This window comes from Equus asinus, chromosome 13 (assembly GCF_041296235.1).
Source record: "Equus asinus isolate D_3611 breed Donkey chromosome 13, EquAss-T2T_v2, whole genome shotgun sequence".
Classification (NCBI taxonomy): Eukaryota; Metazoa; Chordata; class Mammalia; order Perissodactyla; family Equidae; genus Equus; species Equus asinus.
In genome coordinates this window covers 13108604-13129769 of record NC_091802.1, presented here as the reverse complement: position 1 = coordinate 13129769, position 21166 = coordinate 13108604, and the positions used below count along the sequence as shown (strand labels likewise).

Here is a 21166-nt window from a genome sequence, read left to right as displayed (position 1 = left end):
TTGTGGTGGCTCTCGGCATTCCTTGACTTGTGGCTGCATCGCTTCAATCTGCCTCTGTGGTCCCAATGCCTCCTCCTCTTCTGTGTCAAATCTCCCTCCGCCTTTCTCATAAAGACACTTGTCACTGGATTGAGGGCCCACCTGGATACTTCAGGATGATCTCCTTATCTCCAGATCCTTAACTTCATTACACCTGCAAAGACCCCTTTTCCAAATAAGGCACAATCACAGGTTCCAGGAATCAAGACATGGAATACTTTTGGGGGATCACCTTTCAACTCACTATACTCAGATATTTTAAATAAGCTACAAATGTAAAAAAAAAATAGAAAATTTTCATTTGGGTAAAAAGTCATACTGAGGGAGGAAACACACCATGACACTACAGACAGTAGAAAATCAAAAACCAAAGCTTTTGAAACAAATGTATTTAATGTACAAGATTGGAAAAAAAGACTCTTTGATAATAAACATATTCCAGGTAAACACAGGCTTCCTGTGTCTTTAAATATTTAATTGCAAACAGTAATACCCTAAGTTACTCCTCTACATCAAGGAGAAACTCCGAGTCCTGTTCTTTAGGAAGACATACGGGAAAGCTATACCTTAGGAGCATCAATTGCTATTTCTCCCCTTTCCTTGGGTGGTCTAACTCTTTACATGGACTGATTACAAAAGGAAATATCAGACTCCATTGAATTTAAGCACAAGACACAGCTAAAATTTCCCAGTGAGGGTACCAAATATTTGATGCTTATGAGTGTGAATAAATAAGTTAATTAAATATTAGTTACAACGCAGATTCCAAAACTAACTGAAGCATGAAAAAAAAAATTGCTACAAATACCTAACAATCAGTTAATATAAACTTCGCCTTGGGTATGTTCCAGGCTTCTTCCTTTTCTGCTCCAGTGACATCTGCTTCTTTTTTGTCCCAGGTCCTCTACTGCTGGACCTCAACATAGCAAACTGCTTACCATCACCGAGGCCTTGGTCGTGGAAAGGATTTATTTTAGAAACAAAAACTTCTTTCTTCTTTACTAAAGATCATGGTTGTCTTTTCTGCTACTTGCTTCTTTCAACTAGTTATCCACTTCCTCGTGTAGAAAAGTTACTGGGCAAGGGCAGGCACTCTGCTGGCTGTCCCACAGGGTAGCAGCTGGTTAACCAAGAAGCCACCCATTTAACCTTTTCCTCATTTGTCTCATCCAAAGAATAAGTCAAAAGGACCGAGGTTACAAAGGACTCATGACCAAGGTACAACTTTACGGATATCTTCGGCCAGGGGAGGCTTAACTACTTCAATTATGCCCCCAAATCAGTCATTACTGAGTCAAGAATCCCTTCCCATCTATTAGGGGCCTCTAAGAACAGATGCTTCAAAGATTAGTTGAGGGTAGTAGATAGATCCCTCAGGAGAGGGGACAGAGAAAGAGAAGGCGTGGAATACATGAAAGAGTGAACGAGGAAAATCCAATAAAATATACAGTTTCCTAGAATAAGAATAGTCATTGACGTAAATCCCTGACCATTCTTTCTGATAGACCCCCTTTTACTACCTAGAAATTAAGATACTTTTAGTCTTTTGCTTTCCTGTTCCACATTGTCTCTAATATTCTGTAGTTTTCTGGAGTTCTGGACCAGGAATACCAAGCTCTCTCTAAAATCACTAGTCCCATGATCTCTGCCAACATTTTCAAGCTCATCAAACAAAGCCAGTGTCTGTTTCAGTTTGGCCTGAACAATTTTCTGCTCTTCTAACTCTGCAAGAAGGGCCTGCTTAGTGCATAATTCAGTCTTATACTTCTCCTGTAACTGTTCAATTTCTTTTTGGAGAAGCTGGAATTCTTCCTCACTACAAGGATGCATCTCCTGAGATTTATCTTCCGGAAGCAAGATGTTTGGGGGAATGCGTAAAATTAACTGTAAAAACAGCTGCTCCATTTTGCCGAAAAGGGTATCAAAACGCCCTTTCATGAAGCAAAGAAACTTCTCTGTGCATTTACGAATCTGGACTGGGCTAATCTCACAGTCTGGGATGCCATCCAACTTCTTCAGAATAACCTGTTCAACAGCCTGCATCACTTCAAACAGGTAGTCTTGAAATGCAATGTAGATCCTAAGCATGCAAGTTTGTGGCGTGAAGCCAAAGAACTGGGCCTCATAGGTCATCGGATCGACAGACATGTTGGCTTATTTTGCAATGTTAATTTTGATGGTGAAAAATCTGCAAATGTAAAAAGAAAAATTTCATTTGGATAAAAAAAAATCATCTGAGGAAACTAAATCGCATTACAGATAGCAATAAAAAAATAATGAGTCTGTGTTCCTTGATACCTGATGCCACTTCCAGCCTCACTCATCCACAACAGGATACAAACCCTTGCCTCTGAGGCTCTTTCCATCAGCCATTACCCTCCCTTTCCCCGTCTTCATTGTTCATTTCCCTCATCTCTCATTTATTGAGGACTCTGGCCTATGGCTCGGTCTTGTGAATTCTGTTACCATCCTAGACAATGTTCAAGTTTAGACAGATGACCTACCCAATTCCTAGAGATGAGTTTCAATGGACTTTATCTCCATTCTTTTAGCCACTTGGCTCTTGATATTTGTTACTTCTCCCTCCAACTACTACTTTCTGACCACAACTTCCTATGCTATTCTTCCAACTCTCATTCACATATTCACACCTTAATCTTCAAGATTTTCAGTCCTCTAATCCTCTCCTTCTTGCTCTCAGTCCCTCCCACTTCACTTCTTTCCCTATCCATTTTATTATTTATTTATTTTTTAAAGATATGCTTTTTTTTTTTTTAGTGAGGAAGATTGGCCCTAAGCTAACATCTGTTGCCAATCTTTCTCTTTTTCTTTTCTCCCCAAAGCCCCAATACATAGTTGTATATCATAGTTGTTAGTCATTCTAGTTCTTATATGTGGGATACCGCCTCAGCATGGCTTGATGAGTAGTGCCATATCGACGCCCAGGATCCAAACCAGTGAACCCCGGGCCGCCAAAGCAGAGTACATGAACTTACCCGCTATGCCACTGGGCCAGCCCCCCCCCCGCCATCCATTTTAGGCTTCATGATTCATCACTTCAACCACTCCCTTGCCAATGACCTCAACTTCCTTGTCCTTCCAACCTAGCCACCTGAAAAAAATCTCAATTAGAAGCTGAGCAAGCCTCTTGTCAGCTTTACAACCCCAACATGATTTTTCAAGAGTCTGGGAGTCATTCCTTTCAAATGTACACATCTAGGAAAATAACACTCCCATCTCCCATTCCCTGTAGGGGTTTAACCTAGGCACCTTTTTCTGAGCTGTAACCATATGCTTGTCATAGAAAGAAGTTTTATTATTCCTTCAGATAAAGACAATTAGCTAAAATAAATGGCTGCCTTAACTACCAAGTGAATTTAGAATGAACCTCATAAAAGAATGTGAAGCAGAGTCAACCCTGACGGCCTAGTGGTTAAAGTTCAGCAGGCTTTGCTTTGGCAGCCCAGGCGCAGAACCATACCACTCATCCATCAGTTGCCATGCAGTGGTGGTGGCTCACATAGAAGAACTAGAAGGACTTACAACTAGAATATAAAACTATGTACTGAGGCTTTGGAGAGGAAAAAGAAAAGAATTGGAAGCAAATGGTGCAGTCGAATTTTTTTATAGGAAGACAAGATGCTGTTAATCTTGAGAACTTATGGATGTAATGGCTAAAAATAGAATAGTTTTAACTGGTTGGCTGTATAAATAAGGCTGCATTTCTTTCTATCTTTGTAATCTCACTCACAGATTACCTACAATGCACTGTAATCTGGATATGCTTATTCAGTAATAAAATTGCTTTCTTTCCTATGTCTTGTGGAGAGGATTCTCTGGGTTGGCAGGATTTTTAGTCACTCAACACTGCCCTATGCCTCCAGGATCAAGTTCAAACTCTTTTACCATGGTTTATAAGGGCCTTCATCATCTGGCCCTTACTAACCACATTCTGTCCTCCCTTTTAAGGGCTTCGCATGTGTATAATTGAGTTGGTAATACTTCCTATTGCATGGTACTCTATTTTTGGTTCATGCTAGGTCTTTTCTTCTTTTACTCTTCCATTTTTCATCTCCCATAGGAACCTACTCTAGTGTTTCTTTGGTTTTTTTTTGGCACCTGAGCTAACAACTGTTGCCAATCTTTTTTCTTTTTCCTTTGTTTTCTGTCCAACGCCCCCAGTACATAGTTGTATATTTTAGTTGTGGGTCCTTCTAGTTGTGGCATGGGACGCTGCCTCAGCATGGCCTGATGAGTGGTGCCATGCCGGCACCCAGGATCTGAACCAGCAAAACCCCAGGCCATGGAAGGGGAGTCAAGGAACCCAACCACTCGGCCACAGGGTGGCCCTCACTACTCTAGTGTTTGTAACACATGCCTTTTCAATTCATCTTTAATTTCAATTCATCTTTAATAGGTTTTAGATATATAGTCTTGAAAAACACAATTTTATATACGTATGCTTACATTTTTCTTTAAAGTATGTTTGCGATCACTTCATGTTATTACACTAACACCTGCCGCCAACCCTCCTCTTTTTGCTGAGGATGCTGGCCCTGAGTCAGCATCCACACCTATCTTCCTCTACTTTTTCTTACATGTGGGACGCCCGCCACAGCATGGCTTGACAAGCAGTGCGTAGGTCTGCACCCTGGACCCAAACCAGCGAATCCCAGGCTGCCGAAGTGGAACATGTGAACTTAACCTCTGCGCCACTGGCCGGCCCCCACTTCATTGGTTCTGACTGAACTAGTCCCTCAGTTTTAGCACATGCATATACCACACTTAATGTGCCCATTCTCTGTGACACCTACATTGCTTTCAGCACCTTGCTACCAGAAATAATGTTGTAATGAACACCCTCCTATAATGAACAAGTCTCCACAGGGACATGCAGGGTATTTACATAGCCAAGTAATTGCTGGGCCAAAGAGTTTACGCATACATAATTTCACTAAATACCGCCAAAATGTCCTCCAGAATGTTCTGGGGGAAGGGGGGAGGTGTAGACTGGTTTACACTCCCACTTGCAGTATATGAGAATTCTTTCTCATGTCTCCACCAAGACTTAATATTATTCAACATTCTAATTTTTGCTGACCCGGTAGGTGTAAAACTGTTTTACAGTGTTTTTCTGAAAATCAAAACCATCTAGCCATACTCACACAGGTTGGACACTAAGGACCGAAACTACCTACACTCCCTCCCCTCCCAGACACAACTTACTGTTCACATTGGCATGATTTTACTGTCCTAGGAGACCAGGATAATATTTTCATTGTTCAAATGGCTTGACTGGTCATTATGAACTCCCCAAAAGATGGATCAGCTCTGCAATGGGAAGCATCAACAATCCGTACAGTAAAATTCTCAAAAATCCTGGCCTCAGCTGTTCCTACCAATCCTGGGCTGTGATTTCATGATCCTTACTCAATCCTAATCAAGCTCCCAAATTGAAAGACCCACCTTAAACCAAACTTGCCATTCTCAAAAAATTCCGATCTTGCCTTTCTTCCCTATGTGCCACTGCCAAAGCTCTGCTGAGGTGTTCTCCCTTACCAGGGTAAGCAATACAGTCAGCACTGTTTTATCAACAGGTTGGGAGGGGGATATTTGGAGAACAGGCAAAAATATTTCCATGTGCATTTCTCTGATGACCAGTAAAGTTGAGCACCACCATCTCATACACAGTAGCTCTCCAGGTTTCTCCTTTTGTGAATTACTCATTCATATTCTTTTTGAAAAACCACTCCCTCCAGCTTTTCACTTGGTTCCTTCCTTATATTGAAGGTCACTCCCTGTTCCAAAAACCTTTAGAGCTTACTATCACCCAACGACTATTTTTAACTGCATGCCACGATCTCACTACTCTTTGTTCCAACCAAACCCAGCTATTTTTTCCCCTGCGATGACTTTCCCTCAGGAAGGATGCGGTGGCCAAATATCCTCCAAGGGTCAGTTTAAACACACCTCCCTGGTGACCCGCCCTCTCCTCTGCATTCCCATCGGGACTTCCCTTCGGACACTGACCAAGCCCTACTTCAGAGCCTGTCTCCTCTGTTCTGCTGGCCTTAGGATTCCTAAAGGCAGGATGAGTATGGTAATATTTGCGGAGGAAACGAGGGAGACACCCAAGACACCTCGGCGAGCTGAGCTGACTGAGCTCCAAAGCCGCGGGGCAAGAACTACTTCCGGCCGGCGGACGGGCTCCCGTCGGGCCCCGCGACCCCGCTGCATGCCGGGACCTTCAAGTCGGAGGCCGGCGGCCGGGCCAGCGAGGCTGCTCTCAGAGGCCGCTCCAGCGCCCCGCGGTGATGCCTAACCCCGTAGCACTCCTTCCCGCTCCTCCTCAGAGAAAATGCAGCCCCCCGGCACTTACCCAAGCAGCCGTGAGAGTGACGAATTCGGCCAACACCAGGTTCCCGCCACGTCCTTTAAACCACCGCTTACTGCCAGAGATTGGCGGCGCTGCTGGCTAGCCAAGTTCCGACGGATACCAGCCTCAGCGTACGAGAGCAAAGGCGGGATGCTCTCGCCCTCCTGATTGGCTGGCTGTACGGTCGGGAGGGGGCCACCTAGAATGGTGACGCAAAGGGGCCGGGCGGGAAAGCTAGCTGTGGCCGGCGGGGATTGGTGGAGGGAAGCGGTACTTACACTCCCCTCCCCTACGTTTGTGGGTGGGGAAGCAAGGCTGGGACGCCGCGGAGACGCAACTCGTGGTTGGCGACTGTGCTTTCCCTAGGGCTCTAGCGATTGGTCGCTGGCCGATTGCACGGCGCTGATTGGACAGCAGCGGGCAGGCTGGAGGGAGGACCCCGCCTTGCTCCCGCCTCACCGCTTGGATTGACTGGCGGAAGGGGAAGTGGGGCGGGGGGGCGCAGGCGGCGGTGGGGAAGATGGCGTACCAGAGCCTCAGGCTGGAGTACCTGCAGATCCCACCAGTCAGCCGCGCCTACACCACCGCCTGCGTCCTCACCACCGCCGCTGTGGTGAGCAGCTGCAGCGCCAGCTTCTCGTTATCCGGGCTGGATATGACCGAGTCCTTAGGAAACTGGGGCTTAGGCTTCGGGGAAGCCCAGAGGGGTTGGTCACAGGGGTGGGTGGAGGCGTACAGCACTCACTTTGGGGTCGCAATGGCCCGGAGAGTGCTTATCCAGTGACCCGAGAAGGGATGCTTCTCCGTGAGGGGTGGAGGATCAGGCCTGCAGGTCAGTTTTTGAGAGATGAAGGCCGGACCTATAGCAAGTCAGGGCTGCGGGAGCCGCCCACCCAGGAAACGTGTCTCAAAACTCTGGCGATGGCCAAGTGGTAAGGTGGTGACTAGTGGGAGGTAGGCCCGCTTAATGAAGAAACACATGTTGAGGATAGAAAGCTAGAAGTTGTCGAGAGGGAAAAGTTTTGAAAGAAAGAGTCTAGATAGAGAGGTTGGCTGGAAGCACCCAGCCCTGACGGCGGCAGGGTCTTGAGTCTCGGTTCTCTGGAGTGAGGGTGTTGCTTCACACAGCTGTTCCAGGTGGTGCCCGTGAGATGGGCAGATTCGTGGCAGCTGATATCACCCCCTGCCTCCCAGGCCCTCATGTCAGCGTTACCTATTGCAACATAAAACGAACTTTTACTTTGTGTTAGGTGTTGGGGATACAAAGAATTATACCAGTTCTAGAGAATTCTTTCCAACCTCTTCTGGCCTGAGAAGAAAGCCTTAAAGGATTCGGTCTAAGTGATGGAGAATTAGAAATTTCTAGGCCTACTTATCCTTGGTTGTACATGATGAAATTTTGTTTGTTGACTGATTTGCTCTAAGAAGTTCTTTTTCTATTTCAGCAGTTGGAATTGATCACACCTTTTCAGTTGTACTTCAATCCTGAATTAATCTTCAAACACTTTCAAGTAAGTGGTCCGTCGCAACTATGGTCGTTTCAGTTTTTTACTTGTTTTTCTTACTTTTTGGTAGCAAATCTTGCCAGACACTGTATCTCAAAAAAGAATTCGGTGGGAATATTTGGTTGTGAGTCTTATTATGGAGGGTATAAAGCAGTGACTTGGAAGCCTGATTGGGCTTCAGAATCACCTAGGGAGCTTTTAAGAGAGTCTCAAGCTCCTCATGTACCAAATCGTAATCACCAAGAGTAGGAATTAAGAATCTGTATTTCATTGTTAAAGTTCCCTGCATGGTTCTGATTTGATTTATCCGGTTCCTATATTTAGGTATCACTAGTTCAGAGTTATTGTAGTTTGAGAGGAGACTGACCAGCCAGCAACCCAGGGAGAATCTCACAGGGTGCCCTGATTTTGTCCACTCACCACCTGACACCTCTACCAACTTGGTGGTGTTGTCACTTTGGTCCAGTTCAGAAACTATTAGTGCTTGTTAACTGACCCATTTTTCAGGGATCAGATCATACTAACCAAACTCCAAAAGACCAATATCTAAAACAACATGCCAATTTATTAGATTACCGTGGGAGATAGTCCTTTTCAGTAATTAGAATGCTAAAAGAGAGATGTGTTTTCCTGCTCCAGGATGATCATATAAGGCTATAGTTGGAGTCAGAGAGAGTCCCAAAAGCCAGTAATTCTGTCTCTACATATGCTATTCTCTCTGTCTCGAATGGGTTTCATTCATTTTATACCCATTGAACTCCAGCTTGCCTTTCAACACACAGCTTTTGTGTAGCCTTCTCAGATGCATCCTCCTTTGTGTCCCTAGGGTATCTGTAAATACTTCTTTTAGAGCATCTCCACCTTGTACTTGGACTTATTTATATGCATCTCTCCTCAGTAGGTTGAGGACTCTAAACTCCTGGATGCAGTTAGCATGCAGAACTCAATTGTTTCCACTTTAATAGTCGCCAACTCTTAAGAATTTAATGATATCTATAGCAGTCCTGTGGACTCTTGTTACTGCCGTCTTCTTCAGTACTCACGTGGTCCTTGCTGGGAGCTGTGGCTGCATCCAAGCATTTCTTCCTGTTAGCTTGCTTGGCAGGATTTCGCCTGGGGTTAACTCTTGACAGCACTGTGTATCTGCACTCGGCGTTAGGAGTTCTGTTTGAATTCAGAGTCTCCCTCTACAGGCTGTGTGTCCTTGGGCAAGCCATTTAAAAATGATCCAAGTCTTGGGCCGGCCCAGTGGCACAGTGTTAAGTGTGCACGTTCAGCTTTGGTGGCCCGGGGTTCGCTGGTTCAGAACCCAGGTGCGGACATGGCACTGCATGGCAAAAGCCATGCTGTGGTAGGCGTCCCACATATAAAGTAGAGGAAGATGGGCACAGATGTTAGCTCAGGGCCAGGCTTCCTCAGCAAAAAGAGGAGGACTGGCAGTAGTTAGCTCAGGGCTAATCTTCCTCAAAAAAAAAAAAAATCCAAGTCTCTTAGTTTTCTCATCTGTGAATTGGGGATGGTAGTACCAGCTTGGTACTACTTGTGGTCTCACAGGATTATTAAGATCACATGAGATAATAAAATACATTAAAACACTTTAAAATGTTAAGTGCTCTACCATTGTGAGTAGTTGTTTTTATTGCAGTGTGGATGGATTGAGTAGGGAAGAGCATATCAGGGTTTCCAACATGAAAATGAGTGTCTTTGCATCCACCAATTAGACTGGAATTATTAGAGCATTAGGTCTTTACTTGTAGGGAAGTAGTTATTTGTTCAGACCAGAACTTGAGTATTTGCTTTAGAATTACTCTTTACTCTGATGTTTCTGACTGCCTAGTATTGAAACATTTCTTGGCAGTTTATATTAGGTCCCTGGAGTTTTCCTCTGGTATCGCAAGACTATTCGTTAGATTGTGATACTGCATATGTGACAGCACTGTTTTCTCTTCTGCAAATTAACCTAGTCTTGCCATCAAACTGTTTCCATCATTTGCCTGACCGTATGGTGTGGGCTTTCTTTAAAACATGATCACAAATTCAAGTTTTCTGTCATGTTATCCTTACAAATGTCAAGGGCTGAGTGATATCTTTCACACTTTCAACTAGAAGCAGGACAAAAGTCCGATGTCAGATTGTGTGCCCCACTTTTTAGTTCAAAACATAGTATTACCCTATCTTGGCCTTTCAACCATCGTAGTCATAGAATATCTCTTTTGTCTTAATATGGACATGTTTCCTCCTGTATTTTACTTAATCTATCTTTCTCGATTTTTTTTCTTTTAACAGATATGGAGGCTAATCACCAATTTCTTATTTTTTGGGCCAGTTGGATTCAATTTTTTATTTAACATGATTTTTCTGTATCCTTTATTAAGTGAAGTTACATAAAAATTTAGGCTTACTTAGGAAATACAATATTAAGTTGAAATTATTAATCCTGTTATTTTTGTAAACATGTTAGCTTAACTTCTGGGTACTGGCTCAGTGGTACACAGAATAGTTGGTCAGACAGTAATGCTTTGAGAGTGCTTGTAGGTCATTGTTCAAATGGGAGGTTTAAAGCCAGAAAATCACATTTCTGCCCATAAGCCACTTAAAAATCTGATCAAAGAAGAGAAGTGATTTGAGTCATACTTACCAAATCACATCGGCAGGGACCAAGTGATAAAACACCACCTGAGTACAGTGATAATTGACAGTTTGGTATAGGTTTGGGAGTGGGCTCGTGAGGCATGGAGAACTGGAGATCTCCTTGGATCTTGGTTGCTAGTTCTACTGACTGATAAGACAGTGCCATGATGTCTGCTGGGCTGCCATGTTCCGGTTTATTGAAAGAGAGGAAGAACTGTGCTCTGGTCAGATGGTAATTGGGGCCACTGAGCAGGGCGTTCCCCCTCCATCCCAACCCTCTGGATTACCTTGTCTGCAGTAGACAGAGGGCCTTGTAGGAATGACAGGATTCCTGCCCCAGGATGGATTCCTGTGTCTCCTATATGGTATACCATTCTGGTAAGTTTAAATATAATTGATTTTTTTCATCGCAATGCATCTTTATTAACTGAGGTGTAGAAATGCTTAATATTCCTAGCCTGAAAAAGTAGATTATCACACAAGGCTTCTTGTTGGGGATTTCTTCCAAGTTAGGTTATGAAAAAGCAAGGGTGGTGCAGATTATGGTGTGGCTGAACATGGGAAAGACAGTACCAGTTTGAGAAGGTTGACTAGGTGACTGGAAGCATGTTTGTGCAGCATCTGGCCTAGTTCCCCAGTCAGGAACAGTTTTTGTGAAATAGGAGCTGGTCTTCACCTTGCCTAAAATGTCTGGTAAGAGAGAAATAACCATACTACCACTCATAAACATTCTTAGAGAAATGAAGGCTTGACTTACAAATAATGTGGAGTCCCAGTGTACTTAAGTGCTACGTTAAATTTTACTTTCTTCATATTTGTGTGTTTAACATTTTCTTAACTTGGAACTTAAGATATCGTTACTGTCGAATGCTAGAAGAAGGCTCTTTCCGAGGTCGGACAGCAGACTTTGTATTTATGTTCCTTTTTGGTGGATTCTTAATGACTGTATCCTTCAACAAATAGAACAACTACAGGAAAATGTGAAAGAACACCCTCTCTCTTCCTAAAGCTTTTCATCTGTCTCCCACAACCCACTAGGTCTTCTGAACAAACAGATAAAAGTAGACCTCTAGGTTTTAGCTTCAGGATGCTACTGTTTAATTTCCAGCATACTTTATGTGGCAGCTTTCTAAGCCTAGCGGTCGGACAGGATGCTTTTCTACTGTGAGCAAGTCAGAGGAACTTTTAACCGAGGTGGGTTACAATTAAGTGTCTTAGATATATTATTGTTGATGGTGTACTTCGCTCTTAAACTAAGTTGGTGAGACATTTATTTGGTCATATCAAAACTGATAAATTATTTTTTTAGAAAAGAATTTTCATCTAAATAACAGACTTGAATATAGTCCTGTCTGACAAGATGGTTTTGCTCCAGCTGGCTTTATTCACCTCTGTACAGGTGCTAATGGTGAGTGAGCTTTCCTGTAATTATAGACCAAGGAATTAACACATTTTCCAAAGAGGCAAGAACTTCATGAAAGCAGAATATTAATTTGAAGTAGCTACAATCCAGACTTGGATTGTAATGATGATTTGGCCTAAGTAGGTTTTTGCCTGATTGCTCTAGGTAATTATTTTCAGGCTTTTTTTTCTTCTAAAGATGTAATTATTGCTTGACCTTCCTAATTCACACTTCATTAGAACACAATCTTGCCAAGTCTTCCCGATTACACGTTTAATGTTGGTATTTTCCTTAATGCCATCTGCTAGCTTTTTGGTTTGTTTGTGAGCTTAGTTTTCTTGGGCCAAGCCTTTACAATAATGCTTGTCTACGTGTGGAGCCGAAGAAACCCATATGTCCGCATGAACTTCTTTGGCCTTCTCAATTTCCAGGCCCCCTTTCTACCCTGGGTGCTCATGGGCTTTTCCTTGTTGTTGGGGAACTCAATCATTGTGGACCTCTTGGGTAAGAGTCTTATCACTACTTTTTCCATTATTTTACTTGTAAGCTTGTTTTGTCACTATTTTCATGTTTATTCTGCCTGGCCTTCACATATAGCTATTATAGGATTATTTGATAATTATATGCTCAAAGACTATAATCCTGTTTTTTTAATTTTTAGTAATTATGTTGACATTTCGTCCTAAATATAAGGAATATGTATTGGTAGATCCACCTGCAGTTGCGTTTAATCCTCTCCCTCATCCTTTATTTCTGGTTGATTCTAGGTATTGCAGTTGGACACATATATTTTTTCTTGGAAGATGTATTTCCCAATCAGCCTGGTGGAATAAGAATTCTGAAAACACCGTCTATTTTGTGAGTATTAACACCAGGTCATGTGTTCCTTGCAGACAAACCAGGACAGGGTCCATGGTCTGTGTCATCTTGGGCCTCCCATAGCTCCTGGCACACACAGTTCGGGTCAGTAAATATTTGCAGATTGAGCAGTCTGGCTGCAGTTGAGGAGCACTTGGATTGGGTAGGAGCAGACAGTGCTGGAGTGGTGGCAGGAGCAAGGTTAACCGGCTCAGGATGTCCTGAGGGTGGCTTGATAATTGCTGTCCTGGATGACCCCTGGCACCTCCCATCCCAGGGAGGAGGCTGCAGGTACCAGGAAAGCTGCTGTCTGAGGTTAGAGAGGTGAGGTAGCAAAATGGGCGAAACTGATTGAAGGCAAGCGTCTAATGGTGGAATTTCTGGCCTTCCAAGGAGGTGGGAGAGAGAAGCAGTGACTCAGAGTGAAGATAGCTTTGGGCTAGAAACCAGTTGTAGCTGTTCCACGGACCAGCTACGTAGTTTTAAGCGAGTCCCTTCTCCTTTTTTGCACTTCAGTTTCCTGAGGGTAGATCTTTGATTTATAGGACCTCTTTGTACTCCAGAATTTTGTGTGCTTGAGATATACTGCATTAAAAAGGGCTCACTTGAGTAGGAAAATTTGAGTTTTTATTATAAAGTGTTGGTTGTGCAATAGTTAAGCAAAAAGAAGAAAGTAAAATCCTCCATAATGCCACCACTTAGATAGAACTGTGGCTACCATTCTTAGCTTTTTCTTTCTTTCTTTTTTTTGCTGAGGAAGATTTGCCCTGAGCTAACTTCTGTTGCCAATCTTTCCCCTTTTTTGTTTGAGGAAGATTAGCCCTGAGCTATCATCTGTGCCAGTCTTCCTTTATTTTGTTAGTAGGTCATCGCCACAGCCGGGCTGACAAGTGGTGTAGGTCTGCGCCCCGGATATGAACCCATGAACCCAGGCTACTGGAGCAGAGTGCGCCAAACTTAACTACTATGCCACAGGGCTGGCCCTCCATTGTTAGCTTTTTGCTGTGTATTCTTCAGTCTTTTACTGTCTGTGTACTTTTTAAAAATGCTATTTCACAACCTTCTTTTTAACGTAATATGTCATAATCATTTTTCCATCATAAATGTCCTACAAAGTTGTAACCGCTACATGATACCTCATTGTATGAACATAGCATGATTTTACTAATCCCTTACTGGTGGACATTGATGTTAGTTCTTGCTTTTCCCTTCTGTAATTGGAGTGGTGAACATCCTAACAGCTAAATCTTTGCACACATCCATGATTATTTTCAAAGGATAAATTCCTAGAAGTGGAATTGCTATTTTGCTTATTGCCAAATTGTCCTTGAAAATGGATGTTCAAGTTTACATTTCTACCAGCAATGTATGTGTCCATTTCCCCACATCCTTGTCAAATGTGGGAGGTATTATATTTACCCTTTTCTAGTTTGATAGCTATAAGATGGTGTCTCATTTTTTACAATTGTTTTTCCTAAAAATTTGAAAGTTTCAGACTTACAGAAAATTATACACAGTATAAAGGACTTTTTTCCCCTTAGGTATTTAAAATTAAATTGTCGCTCTAATGTCCCAAGACCCCCATTAATATGTATTTTCTATAAACAAGGACATTTTTCTATGTATTCAAAATCAGGAAATAAACATTAATCCTCAGACCCAATTCCACTTTGGGCAGCATCCTAATAGTGTTCTTTATAGCAAAAGAATCCAGTTCAGATTCTGGTGCCGCATTTGGTTATCACGTCTCTTTAGTCTCCTTCAGTCTGGAACAGCTCCTCAGTCTTACCTTGACTTTCATGAAATTGACATTTTTGAAGATATAGGCCCGTTTTGTAGAATGCCTCTCAATTTGGATTTGTCTAATGTTCCCTCACATTTAGGTTCAGGTTCTGCATCTTTGGCAGGAATACAGAGAAGTGATGCTGTGTTCCAGCTGTAGCCTGTTAGCACAGAATTTTAATTTGTTGACTCGGTCAAAGTGGTAGTAGTCACTCTGATTACTTGATTAGGGTGTCTGAGGCTTCTCCACTGTAAAGTTACTTTTTTTCTTTCATAATTTAAGTGTTTTGTGGAAAGGTTCTTTGAGATTATGTAAGTATCCCATTCCTTACCAAATTTCAATTAATTTATATCTGCATGAATTCATGGTTTCATGTTTTATTCATGGATTATAAACCCTTATTATAATTATTTATTTTGATCCTCATACTGTCCCAGATTTGGCTAAGAGGAACCCCTTCAAAGTGGCTTCTAAGTACTTTTCAGTATGTTCCCATCTTATTTTTTTAGCAATTTTTTACTTTCTGGTCCAAAAAGATATCCCAGGCTTATCTTTTGCTTTCCTAGAATCAGCTATTTCTTCTAGGAACCCTAGTTCCTTTCCAGTGAAGAATGGTAGTTAGAGGCCAAGATCTGGGTGCTAGATGTGCTCATGGCCTTTGGAGTGTTACTGTTCCCAAGTCCTCTCGATGAACAGAGCAGGGGAATTATATGTATGCATATGAGTGTATGCACATCTGTATTTTTATGTCTACAGTCATGCGCCACCTAACGACGCTTCAGTTAACTACAGCCCCGTGAGATTAGTACCATATAGCTAGGTGTGTAGGAGGCTGTTCCATCTAGGTTTGCGTTAAGTACTCTCTGATGTTCACACGACAAAATCACCGCATGACGCACTTCTCAGAACATATCCCCATTGTTAAGCGACACGTGACTGTATTTATTTTTTAAAACATGGGTTTCTACTGATACTCCCAGTTCTAGTACAAATCCACATGATTCGTTCTAGTTTTTTTCCTTTCTATATTTTTCCTCCAATGTTTCATCATGAAAATTTCCAAACTTACAGAAAAGTGGAAAAAAATTATACAGTGAACATCATTTACCTACCACATAGATTCTAAAATTAATATTTTATTACTGTTTTTGCTTTTTGTACATCTATCCTTCTGTCTTTCCATTCCAATATACTTAATTGTCTAAATAGTATATATATCACTAACTTGAGTTCTTTATATGCAGCAAAATACACAAATCTCAGTGTGTCAACTAACGGGTTTCCATAAATGCACACATCTGTGTAACCCAAATCCCTATCAAGATAAGAAAATTAACCATTACCCACAAGGTTCCCTGTCAGTCCTTGCCCCCAACCCCTGAGAGCAACTGCTATACTGATTTTGTGCCCCCGTAGATTAGCTTTGCATGTTCTGCACTTCATGAGTGGAATCATACAGTATGATATACTCCTTGGTATAAGGCCTCTTTCGTTCAACATAATGTTTTTGAAATGTATCTACATTGTTGCACATATCAGTAATTTGTTCTTTTTTTTTGCTGAGTAGTATTCCATTGTATAAATATACCACCCTTTTCCGTATTTCCTTATTCTCACTGACAGTGAGAGACCTGATTCCTATTATCATTAATATATTTACTTATTTAATTAATGCCCCATATATAACCATCCTCATCGCTGTCTCCCCTGCCTGTGTGGATGCCTTGCTTCTCCTGCTCCACCTCGGATTCTCCATGTTGGGCTGCCGTCTCCTGGGGATGCCTTCCTTACCCTAACTCAGGCTCTGACATGTTGAACCTGACCACCTCCATGTGAGCGTGCCCGGGTGGGCTCTTGACTCCCTGTGCCAGCTGTTCTCCCCACCCCCATCCTCCTCTGCCCTCCAGGGACACCTACTTTGTTCTGCTCCACCTAATGTTTGGGAAGTGGAAGGGGTCTCAGTTTTTAATATGCTTTCCTTTAACTATTGTGAGAGCAAACATTTTTATCTTTATTGACCATTTGGATTTCTTTCTTCCTTTTTTTTTTTTTTTTTTTGGTGAAGAAGATTCACTCTGAGCTAACATCTGTTGCCAATCTTCCCTTTTTTTTGACTTGAGAAAGATTAGCCCTGAGCTAACATCCGTGCCTGTCTTCCTCTCTTTTGTGTGTGGGTCGAGTGGTGTAGGTCCTCTTGACAAGTGGTGTTGGTCTGTGCCTGGGATCGGAACCTGCGAACCTGGACTGCCGAAGTGGAGCATGCCAGACTTAACCACTGTGTCACAGGGCGGGCCCTGGATTTCCTTTTTGAATTGCCTATTCAATCCTATATTTTTCCATTGGTGTGTGTGTTTGTTTTTACTGTTAATTTGTAAGAATTAAAGGAGCTCATTTTGAAAGATAAATGCTTTTTCTGACCCCAGGGTGAAATAGAAGTTTTCAGATACATTTCTAATTTTATCAGCTGTAGGCAAGTACAATTAGAAATATGAGTGCAAACAGGGGATGCTGCTTTTTAATGGTTAATTCTTTAAGGAGACTTTGAATGACTATATAATAAATATTACATAAAAAAATCTTTTGGACATTTACTATCCCTTCCTATGCTCTGCAGTAATTTTTCTTGGAATAACTTGTTAATTTTTTAAAGATTTTAATTGTGATAAAATACACATAAAATTTATCATCTTGTACATTGTAAGTGTACAGTTCAGTGGCGTTAAGTGCATTCACATTGTACTTCTGTCACCACCATCCATCCATAGCACTGTTTTCATATTGCAAAACTGCAACTCTGTCCCCATTAAACAATAACTTCCCATTCCCCTCTCTCCCCAGCCCTTGACAACTACTATTCGACTTTCTGTCTCTGAGTTTGACTACTCTGTACTCTAGGTTCCTCATGTAAGTGGAATCATACAGTATTTGTCCTTTTGTGACCAGCTTATTTCACTTCGCATACTGTTTTCCAGGTTCATCCATGTTGTAACATGTACCAGAATTTCTTTTTAAGACGGAATAATATTCCATTGTATGTATAGACCAGTTTGTTTATGCATTCATCTATCCAAGGATACTGGGTAATACCTTGGTTGAGGAGAGACATTCATGATAAATTAAGTGAAAATCAGGTTACAAAACAGAAGTAATATGATCTAACTTTTGTAAAATTACTTACATAAAAATTCTGGAAGAATAATGACTAACTTCAGTAAGGATTATCTCTGGGGATTTAGGATGTTTTGCTCATCTATATTGCCTGTTTGCCTGTTTTCTCTGCAACATACATGTATTGCTTGTGTAGTTAAAATTAGTAAAGGAGGTAAAAGTTAATGTAAATGTTAAACAATTATGGATACCTTCAAAATATAACTATTTGATTGGCAGGCAGATGCAATGCTTGTCCATTGGTGGAAACCCTGTGGATCTTTACTGATCTTGCGGTATTTCAGACTAAGATGACTCTGGGACTAAATTATATCCATTGCCTGTCTTTTAGGAAGGCTATTTTTGATACACCGGATGAGGATCCAAATTACAATCCACTACCTGAAGAGCAGCCAGGAGGCTTCGCCTGGGGTGAGGGCCAGCGCCTCGGCGGATAAAGTGGCAGTGCCAATAATGAGACCCAGCTGGGGAGGACTCACTGACATGCCCATTGGGATTCTTTTATCCTTTGTATTGGAGACGCGTGGACACTTTCGACAGCTTGACAGATTTTAACTCCAGAAGCACTTTATGAAATGGTACACTGATTAATCCAGAAGACATTTCCAGCAGTTTGCCAGTGGTTCCTCAATACACTGGTACTGAAAGTGTAATCTCTCGGAGCCAAAAAACTGGAGAAACAAACACCCTGCCGCCTCTAACGAACAAGTACATGAGTACTTGGGTTCTATGGTGTAAGGCAGAGCTTTTTCCTCCTCTTCTTCTTTGATAGATGAGGTCATGGTGTAAATGGAAGTTTCAGAGAGGACAAAATAAAACTGAATTCCATCTCTCTCTCACTGAATTAAAGCTTTTGTGTGTGATCTTTTAAATTATGATCCTGTATTCTAGCTCTCCTGCATAGGTCTGAGCTCAGAGCAATTGACATGCTCACTCTTCCTGTGTCTTCACGGCTTTTGACTGGATTTCATTTCAAGATTGGAAGTATGTGGCTGTTATACTGTGGCTGTATACACATCTTACTAATGCAGAATGCCAGCTCCACTAGGAAGAAGATTTAGTTCTGTTGTCCAGATAGTTTGTTCTCCATCTGGATTTTGCAGAACTTGAAGTTGTCAGACAATGTGGAAAAAAGGGGGAGGGTGGTTCTTGTAGCAGCAGGAATTCAGCTATGGGAGAGTCTCCTATAAGTGGAAAGCAAATATGGCATCTTATTTACTCTGCTTGCATTTCTCCACTAAGAAATATCCAAGGAAAGACAGGTAATGGCCACATCTTGGAAAACAACAGGAAGATCTTCTTTAGACCTGGAAAGCAAGTTAGAATGTTGACTTTGGAGCCAGAAGAACAGGTACTAGTTAGGCCGGGATCCGTTTCTCCTGGGTCTTTGGCTGGTTGACCTTTGTCATTTGCTTCATCAAAAGCCAAAAAGCTTTACATGGTATACCTTCCCAATCAGGTAGAAATTAGACAGGGTCGCAGAAGTAGGTAGTTAATACCTGTGGTTCAGTAAATACCTAAAATATTAACTTTTCTCAGTTTCAGCAGGTTTGCATTCACACTGCTTAAGTAATTCAGAGGACCCAGAGGAATAAAATGGACACCCCCACAGAAGAGATTATTTCAAACAGCTTTCATAAACAGCATGTAGGTACAGGACCTACATTTTCCAAGTAGTTCCAGCCCAACTAAGTGATAGCTTCCTAGAGTGTGAGATTTTCCTGAGAAAGATGGGTGTGAGGTTTAGATTAAACATAATAAACATATTAAATAGGAATTTTTGGATTGTTTGTGAAGTGAAAAGTCTTTTAATATCTAAATGGAATATGCATAAGTAATAGAATTTAATATGGATATTTTACATGTTGCTAGTCAGTAACTTTGAATATGTTTGTTGCAATTTTATGGAACTTGGGTTAATGGGACTGCTTTTTTGTCCTAAGTGGTTTAAAAAATATCTTTCAAGTTTAAATGCCAATCTTAGAATGTATAATCCTTATGGGATTCTTAAATTTTGTCATATCTTGTCTTTGTTCAAGAAAGCTTGAATTTAATTAGACGGGTTTTTCTTAATTGTTTATTTGGGGCTAGAAATAGGTTTCTCTAGTTTTATTTGTTCTCCCGTAGTTAACTTTGAGTTATCCAATTCATGGAACTTTTGTGGTAAAATTTTAATCCTAAAATCTGTTCACTGTTCATTTAAGTAAGGGATGTCTGTACATATTGATGACTGGGTAAAAACAGGAAACAAGTTTTGAATTTATGGCCTAAACACAGTCAGTCATGGGATTTTGATTTCTCTGATTTTGGGTGAGAATTGCTGCGGCAGGATGTCCTACTGTGCTACTACACTGTGTCCTGCTCGGTGGGACTTTGAATCACTGACCTCTTAGCAGTTTGGCCAGTCCCACTCCCACCGTCCCTAGCCCGTGTGGCTTGACAGGACACCTAGGCTTACGTGGACAGCAGGAAAGTCCTCATTCTTCCCAGTTTACCTCTCAGTCTTACTTCTCCCAGAACACACTTCTTTTTCATAATGCAAGTCAACTGAAAAGTGAGATTTGATATATGGCTTGTGACCGCTTACCTGACATACATAGAATTTAAGGGATTCCTGGATTCTCCCAGTAATACTGAAAAGCACACCTGACTAAGGCGTAGGGTTTTTTGTTGTAGAAATACAGTATATGTTCATTTGAAAAAATGGACGTGCAAATTGCATCTCCCTAGGAGATTAATTTTATATACATTTTGGTGTGTTTTTTCACTATGGATTTCTATTTGTTTCTCTCTTCCACTTGTTCTTTTTCCATGTCACTCTTGTATTTCCTAATAGCTTTCATACAGCTTGTGTAGTCTCTCTAAGCAGAGAGCACCCAAGTCCTGGATCTTGGAAATGAAACCCTCACTCTGTCTCGGGGGCCTATGAAAATTAGGAACTATTGGAGCTATTGGCATGTTGGGTAAGGGGCTTCCTAGAATTGTCATTTAACCTTGATAGCATTTGATGTTGTGGCTCTATTTTCCTTTGACAGGTGAATGCCATCCGTGTTGCTAGTCACAATATTGCCATTGTTTTCAGTGTTCTGTAGGATGTCCCCTAAACTCCTTGCATATTTTATGAGTTTGCATTAAACTTGTTGAACTTTGTATGATCAAGTTCAAGTGTATGCGTACTTCTCTGCTCAGAAATTCACAGTGACTCCTTAGGAAGCCCCCATGTCAAATTCATACTTTCTGTCTTCCTCTGAACCTTACTCCCACTTCTACTGAACAGGAATCTCAATTTAAGTCTCTTCAGTCCTTCAAGGCCTGGCCCCGTTCCTGGCTTCTCAAAAGGTCTTGACACTAGGGCCTATTTCATTGTCTTTCTTTGAGTCCCTATAAAGCTTCAAGTCTGTACA

The 21166-nt window shown here is 41.7% G+C and overlaps 2 protein-coding genes across 5 annotated transcripts; one reads left to right on the top strand and one right to left on the bottom strand.

Moving 5' to 3' along the window:
* Window positions 1–413: 413 nt before the first annotated feature.
* MIS12 (MIS12 kinetochore complex component) lies at window positions 414–6553 on the bottom strand. Of its 2 annotated transcripts, XM_014832652.3 has the most exons (3): window positions 6419–6553; window positions 5266–5370; window positions 414–2227 (listed from the first exon to the last, which is right to left on the bottom strand). In XM_014832652.3, the coding sequence occupies exon 3, from the start codon at window positions 2185–2187 to the stop codon at window positions 1567–1569; it is 621 nt and encodes a 206-aa protein (XP_014688138.1). In that variant the 5' UTR covers window positions 2188–2227; window positions 5266–5370; window positions 6419–6553; the 3' UTR covers window positions 414–1566. The 2 variants fall into 2 exon arrangements, with proteins under 2 accessions (XP_014688138.1, XP_014688137.1); XM_014832651.3 differs by lacking the exon at window positions 5266–5370.
* A 228-nt stretch (window positions 6554–6781) lies between these two features.
* Window positions 6782–20921, top strand: DERL2 (derlin 2). 3 transcript variants are annotated; one of them, XM_014832648.3, is made up of 7 exons: window positions 6782–7028; window positions 7861–7926; window positions 10207–10280; window positions 11403–11496; window positions 12262–12457; window positions 12721–12811; window positions 18094–20921. In XM_014832648.3, the coding sequence occupies exons 1-7, from the start codon at window positions 6936–6938 to the stop codon at window positions 18197–18199; spliced, it is 720 nt and encodes a 239-aa protein (XP_014688134.1). In that variant the 5' UTR covers window positions 6782–6935; the 3' UTR covers window positions 18200–20921. The 3 variants fall into 3 exon arrangements, with proteins under 3 accessions (XP_014688134.1, XP_014688136.1, XP_014688135.1); XM_014832649.3 differs by having other exon boundaries at window positions 6894–7028; window positions 7864–7926; XM_014832650.3 differs by lacking the exons at window positions 10207–10280; window positions 11403–11496; window positions 12262–12457 and having other exon boundaries at window positions 6871–7028.
* Window positions 20922–21166: the final 245 nt, after the last annotated feature.

Coding starts and splice junctions, on each gene's coding strand:
- MIS12 (XM_014832652.3), bottom strand. CDS start 2,187: ATGTCTGTCGATCCGATGACCTATGAGGCCCAGTTCTTTGGCTTCACG.
- DERL2 (XM_014832648.3), top strand. CDS start 6,936: ATGGCGTACCAGAGCCTCAGGCTGGAGTACCTGCAGATCCCACCAGTC. Junction 7,029..7,860: donor TCCTCACCACCGCCGCTGTG/GTGAGCAGCTGC, acceptor TTTCTATTTCAG/CAGTTGGAATTGATCACACC. Junction 10,281..11,402: donor TTATTTAACATGATTTTTCT/GTATCCTTTATT, acceptor TTGGAACTTAAG/ATATCGTTACTGTCGAATGC.